The 6,831-nt window shown below is 39.5% G+C and overlaps 1 protein-coding gene across 2 annotated transcripts in view; it reads right to left on the reverse strand.

Annotated features, from left to right (window-relative positions):
* Positions 1–6,434, reverse strand: part of SDHC (succinate dehydrogenase complex subunit C) — a 33,389-nt gene extending 26,955 nt beyond the window's left edge. The window contains exon 1 of one of the 2 annotated variants that reach the window (XM_020972058.2): positions 6,330–6,434. In XM_020972058.2, coding sequence (XP_020827717.1) covers positions 6,330–6,349 — 20 coding nt within the window. In that variant the 5' untranslated portion in view covers positions 6,350–6,434. Of the gene's footprint in view, positions 1–5,515; positions 5,535–6,329 lie in introns of those variants that run through there. The other variant, XM_020972059.2, reaches the window with a different exon arrangement.
* Between the last annotated feature and the right edge of the window lie 397 nt (positions 6,435–6,831).

A 6,831-nucleotide genomic window follows, 5' to 3' on the forward strand; every position in this document is an offset into this window, starting at 1 on the left:
ATAAAAGGCTAGTTAACACTAGAAGGACCAGGAGTGTGAACTGACAGAAAACACTTTCATTCTACTATCTCTATTTTTTTTTTGCCTTATGGATTTAAAAAAAAAATGTACTATGTTAATTGATGCAGCTTGTTCTTTCAAGGTACTCCTAAATTCTAGTCCTAATGTTAAAAACATAATCCCGTTTCTCATAGCACTCAAAACGCAGTTTGTTAGGTGAAGGTTGGGAGAGTGGGAATAATGCGACATATACACAAATTAAAAATAAAAATCTATGTGATAAAAAGTTAGGGAGGGAGAGGAACAGGGAGAAGGGAGGGAGGGAAAGAGAAGGGAGGGAGACAGGGAGATGGGAGAAAAGAGGGAAAGGGGGGAAGAAGAAAGAGGGAGAAAGAAAAGAAAGAGTATATGTAGAAACAAAGGAGGACCTTGAATATTAACTAAGCAATTAAGGAAAGCACTTTTAAGTTCTTGAACACGGGAAAGATGTGATTAAAAAAAGTTTATAAGGAAAACTGAAGAACTCGTAATGTCAAATCCCTCCTGATATAATAAATGTTGATTGACTGATTGATTGATATAGAAGGAGATCTTGAGGAAATACTGGGATGGGGGAGGAAAGAATACGTGCAAAAGACTTCTTCTACCAATACAGAAAAATGTTTGAATATGTATTTTCTATATGAACACTCATCATTTCTGAGATTTATAGATTAATACTGGAGTTACTTCTCCTGGAAAAGCAGTACAAAAAATTATTTGTAGCAGTACTTTTCATGGTAGCAAAAAAATAATGCGGGTGCCCATCAATTGAGAGAGTGGCTAAACTAAACGAAATGGAATGTAATGAAACATTGTTGTACTATGAAGACTTAAATGACGTGATACAGAAGAAAGTAAATAGAACCAGAAGAACAGTCCACACGATGACCAAAATAACATAAAGGAAAATAGCTTTGAAAGACAATGAACGTAATAATCAGTCATGAATTCAGAAAACTAATGGTGAAATATACACCCTGGAGGCAGAATGTTGGTGAACTAGAGGTATGGTACTAGAGGTAAAGTCATACTTTAACAGTTGTAGCCAATATGTTGATTTGTTTTGCTTAACTATAATTATTAGAGACAAAGGAGGGTTTCTAGTGAGAAGGAGTGGCAATATTTAAAAAAAAATCAATAAAACTTTTTTAAAGAAAAAAAAGGATTATAAGATAAGAGATTAAAAGCTAAAAGGGTCCATATAGGTCATCAAGTCCATCCTCCTCATTTCATAGAAAAGGAAACTGAGGTACAGAAAAGTCAAGTGACTTGCCCACGGCACTATGGTTAGTAAATGTCAAAGTGGGACCTGAAACCAAATCTTCCTGACACCAAGCCCAGCATACTGACCACTATCCCATGCTGCCTCTATATACACAAGCACTGAGAGTCCCCAGCTCTACCATTTATGATATGAGTGACCATGGCCAAGTCACCTCAATTTGTTTCCTCACATGCAAAATGAGAATAACAATTCTTATACTGAAGTGTTATTATTATTGGGCCAAGGATAAAACCATCTCCAGAAAAATTACAAAATCATCACATATCCAGGTAAGAAATTAAAATTCATTTCATGTTTGTATATTGTTAAGTAAAGCACGTGATTCATACCCTGACTCTGGCCACACTGGTATAAGCCATCTTTGAAAAGTACTTCAAGGTGGAAATGATGTCAAAGTCCAAGCACTAAACATGAATAATGGGAAGATTCCCAGACTATCCAACAAAGCTGACATTGCCCTATTTCCCTCTCACCATGAATATCTAATACACCATTATTTCCCTAATTCTCTTGGAGCGCTACAATTTGAAAAATAAGATCCAATCAACACTTCTCTTTCTCCAGGTCTTCCTTTGCTCCAGCTATAAGGGCAAGAGGTGAACAATGACATTATGCACCAAAGACTCTCAGGAAAAAAGAAGTGGGAACAAATCTTTTTAAATCAATTGAAGTAATTGTAACTCTGAAGTTGCAGGGCACGCATTCCTCACACCAAGCTGGGCCTGGTCACTCAGTCACCCAGTGAGAGTTTGCACATGTGGGTTGGAATCTATGGCTGTCTCTGTCTGGTGCTATTGTTTCCACCAAACAAATGGCAATGTTAACTTTCCACAAGGCCCTTACAGAAACAACTGGTCATACAAACCCCACAACCACTATTTTCCCATGAAATACAAGTACAAATCCCTGTCCATATTTCTCTCGTGATATCTTTTGGTTGAAATTAGTAACTATGGGCTGCATGATAGTATGACTAGAAGGATTACTTACTGGTTGAGCAACTTTAACCATCAACTACTGATTATTCAAGCAATCAATCAGCAAATATTTATCAAGTGTCTGGCATGTACCAGGTCCTATGCTAGGTGCTGGACATACAAGAAAAAATCTATCCAAAAAGATCTAGAGAGGCTGGCATGGTGGAAGAAATCTAACAAGATGAAATTAAGAGATTAAAAGTAATGTCCCTTTAGATATGTTTTTTTAAAAGATCAATTGCATAAATACAGCTTGGACTGTTCTGGAAAGTAATCTGGAACTTTGGTCCAAAACGTAACAAAACAGTACATACCCTTTGACCCAAAGTAACTAGGCTCATGTCCCAAAAAAACAAAGAAGAAAAGGACTCACGTACAAAAGTATTTGGAAGTAGCTCTTTTTGTTATAGTAAAGAACTGGAAACTAAGAGAGTATTCATCTATTAGAATGGCTGAGCGTATTACAGTATATGAATGTAATGTAATATTATTATGCCATAAGAAATGATGAAAGGAATGGTTTTAGAGAAACCTGAGAAGTCATAAACAGATGCACAGTGAAATGAGCAGAACCCAAAGAACCAACTTATAATAATACTGTTAAAAAAAAAACTCTGAAAGAACAAAGAATTCTATCAATAAAATGACAAGCCATGATTCCAGAGGACCAATGAGTAAGCATGCAACCAATCTCCTGATAGAGAAGTGATGGATTCAAAGTGAATAATGACACATACATTTTTTTGGACACAGTCAACATGAGAATTCACTTTTCTTGACTATGTTTATTTGTTACAGTAATTTTGTTTTCCTTTTATTTTTATTTTACTTGTTAGGAAGGTGGGAGAGAGTTGTAGGATTGTCAAGGAGAAAAAATTTAAAAGGTCACTTAGACATTTTAAAATGCACAGAAGAAAACAGAAGGAAGACTAGAAGAATCATAACAGGACACCTTTGAACATGGATTTCCTACATACTTGAAAAGAAAGCTGTATGTAATCAACGTTTATAGTTTCATGTAAAGTCCTCTTCTAAAATTCTGCTCTGTATATACTTTGTTATCAAAGTTAACAACTTAAAAATAAAAACAGTACTAAACCAATAATAACTACTCTTTATGTACAATCTTGTAATCAGTTCCAAATCCATCTAACCATATTATCATCTAGCCCACATCCCTCCATCTTTTCCTCAAGAATAGCATGACTTTGTCAAAAGCCTTACTAAAATCTAGGTAAACTAGATCTATGCCAATCCCCAGATCTGCTTACTAGTAACCCTGTTAAAAAAGGAAATTAGGTTAGTATTGCATGACCTGTTTTTTTTAACAAGTTTTTACTGGCATGACCTGTTTAAAAAAAAATTCCCTATTGCCTTCAAATATACCTGCATTTCTCTCTTCCTTAAAAAAAAAGACTCTACCATCCCTTCAAGCTATCATCCTATATCTTTTTACTTTTTCTCAGCTAAATTCCTCAGAAAAAACCATCCACATTCAATGCCTCCACTTCCTCTCTTCTCACTCTCTTCTAAACCCTCAGCAACCTGGTTTCTCACCTTATCATTTAATCAACTCTCTCCAAAGTTACCAATTATCTCTTAATTGTTAAGAAACCCTGTCGATTCACTAACCAGCTCTGTAAAAATACATTCTACAATTCTGTTAGGAAATTAAATCATGCCCATTATCCTATACTTTGCACAGTCCATTCTCTGACTTGTTTTGAAAAGCAGGACATTCATCCACCACTTCTACAGTACCTTCCCTGGGCATGTCACAGTCTTTCAAAGATCACCAACAATGGCTCAACAAAGACATCTCATCTAAATATGATAAGGAACTCATCAAAGGCAGCTGGATGTTCTCTACCTTCCTCACTTATACTGGGTTGCAATATCCTACTGACCATTTTTGCTCTCCTCTGAAGGCAAATGATCATTGGCACAGAAAACAAGCAAAATTAGGAGCTGAACTGCTCTGCCTTCTCTAGTCATCCACTATCATTGTCCTATATACCACAAAGCAGTTCTATCCTTTCCCTGAGTCTCTCTTCCCCAAAAAAGCTAAAAGAAAAATACCCCTCCTTTTTGTTCTTAGTTTGATCTCACCAGCCTCTGCTCACTCAGAGCTTTAGCACCCTTGTCCTTATTCTTAGAGAGCAATGCCTCACTTTTGTACTCATCTTCAATTACCTCCCATTACTATAGTCTTTTAATCTTTAATCATTTAATTTCTTTAGTGAAGCCAAATGAATAGCAGTGCATCCTATCTGTATTTTTTGATAACTCTCTTTTCTTCACCTCAGCTCGTATTCTTTGTAACTTCAGATTTCAATCTCTGAGTATTTCCATCCTCTCTACATTGACTCACTCCTGCACTTGGTAATATATAAAAGGTTTATACAAGATTGACACAATATCTGCCATCATGAAGCTTACTGTCAAATGAAAGAAAATAATTCCTTGGCACTGAATTAATTCTATTTGGTGGCTGGACTACATAAAGGTGGATGCCTTGGCCAAAAGACATCTGCCACTGGTGTGCTTCAGCTTCTAAATACTATGACTGAAATCTCCAAACTGAACTTCTTGTGACTGCAATGCGATCAGCTCTAGATGCCCTGGAGTCTAGGGGGACCAAGATATAAAACTACTGACCAGTGTATTAAGGCCACGTCTTAATTACACCAAAGTTCCCTGGTACTAGTAATAGTAATAATGGGAATAAGTACTAATTCCATAGTAATAATGTGGCATACTAGGTAACTCTGCAACATAGCTAAAATCAAGCACTGAAACCACCCATCACACACAAAGTAGGGAACTTCGGCAAACCTGACCTTGCCATTTCCTAGGGAGAAAAAAAAGTAAAGAGGGAAAGTTTTTTTTCTTCCTTGGGAAAAATCAAAGACCCTTATGATTGTTTTTACATTGACTGAACTATTAGATGGCAAGGAAATGTTTGAAGTATTTGAGTAAGGGCAGTTAGGTGATGCAATGGATAGAGCACCTGACCTGGAGTCAGGAGGATCTGAGTTCGAACGTGACCTCAGACACTTACTATCTCTGTGACCCTGGGCAAGTCATTTAACCCTGAGGGCCTCCAAAAAAGAAAAAAAAAAGTATTGGGAAAATCAAGAGACTGAACAATACTTCAACACTACCACTAAAGTCACATTTTACAAAACTTGGCAATGTCATCCACACTCACTGCTTCAATGATCACTTCTGCGCAGATGACTCCCCCCTCTCAACTTTCCAGAAAGCACCAGTGTCAGTTGATTTATTTCCATCTAGATATCCAAAAATAAACTCATCATTTAATACATGTTTACTGAGTTAAATCAATGTTTTTATTCCAATAGTCCCGTCGGTCCCCGTCCCCGCCTCCCCCTCCAGTCCACCGGCCAACGGACTTTTTGTCCCACCTGCTTAAACCTCTCTCTTCCAACTAGGTCATAACCTTCAACCCTGACTGCCACCACCTTCCTTCCTCAAATTTCTCTTTGTCTAGACTTCCCCTCTACGCTTTTACCAGTTATTGTGTATTTAGTCTCCTCTCACCTTGGAACTCAACATTTATTTAAATGCCTAGTGGTAATACAAACATATAAACAAAACAGGCCCCTGCCCTAAAGTCGCTGCCACGGGGGACGGGGAGGGTAATATATGTACACAGCTATGGCTAGTACAAGGTTAATTAATAAAGGAGGCAGGGGAGCGCGAAGGCCAAGAACCTTAACTAAATTTCAGGTGGATTGTAGGAGCGACGGCTTGGAAAACAAGGATGACCTTTGAACCTCGCGGGAGCGCGCTCACGGGGGGGGCAGGGTCGGCGAGCAGTCCGGGCCCTTTTCGCCCCTTTCTAAGGACCCAGCCACGGAAAGGAAGGCAGCCCCCACAGCCCCGCTTCCCTCCCCGGCCCACTCACACAGTGGCGCGGCGCCCGCTGGGTCATGACGATCCCCTCCTCACCCCCCTCCCTCCCAGGGAACCGCCGCTCCCAGCTCCCAGGCTAAAGTCACCTCAACAAGAGAGCAGCCATCTTGCGGATCTCAACTGGGCGGAAGTGACGCCAACGCGGCTGCGCGCTCACGGTGCCCGGGAGCCGGGTGTTCCCTGGTCACGTGGCGAGCTGGTTGTCCTTAAAAGGTTCTTGTGACTTCTTTAGGCTGTCAGCCCGGGTCACTCGCTTATCCTCCCCTCGCCGTTAGAATAGGTTCAGAGGTCAAGCTGGCGCTGCCACCTCCTTAAAAAAGCGTCTGTGGCCCTTTCTTTTCTCTCCGCCGAATTTTGCATCTCAATGTGTATAGCCGTAAGACTCTTAGGACTTAAAGGACGCCTCTTCCATCTCTCTGTTTTTACAAATGAGGAAACTGAGGCCCACAGAGACGTTAGGTGGCCCAGTGGATAGAGTGGAGTACCAAAGTTGGGAAGACCTGATTCTTCCCCGGACGCTAGCAAATCAGAACCAGACTGCCTCAGTTTCCTTATCTGTAAAATGTAAAAATCTGTAAAATTAGCAGC

Source organism: Phascolarctos cinereus, unplaced genomic scaffold (genome assembly GCF_003287225.1).
Source record: "Phascolarctos cinereus isolate Bilbo 61053 unplaced genomic scaffold, phaCin_HiC Scaffold_5;HRSCAF=322, whole genome shotgun sequence".
NCBI classification, from domain to species: Eukaryota; Metazoa; Chordata; class Mammalia; order Diprotodontia; family Phascolarctidae; genus Phascolarctos; species Phascolarctos cinereus.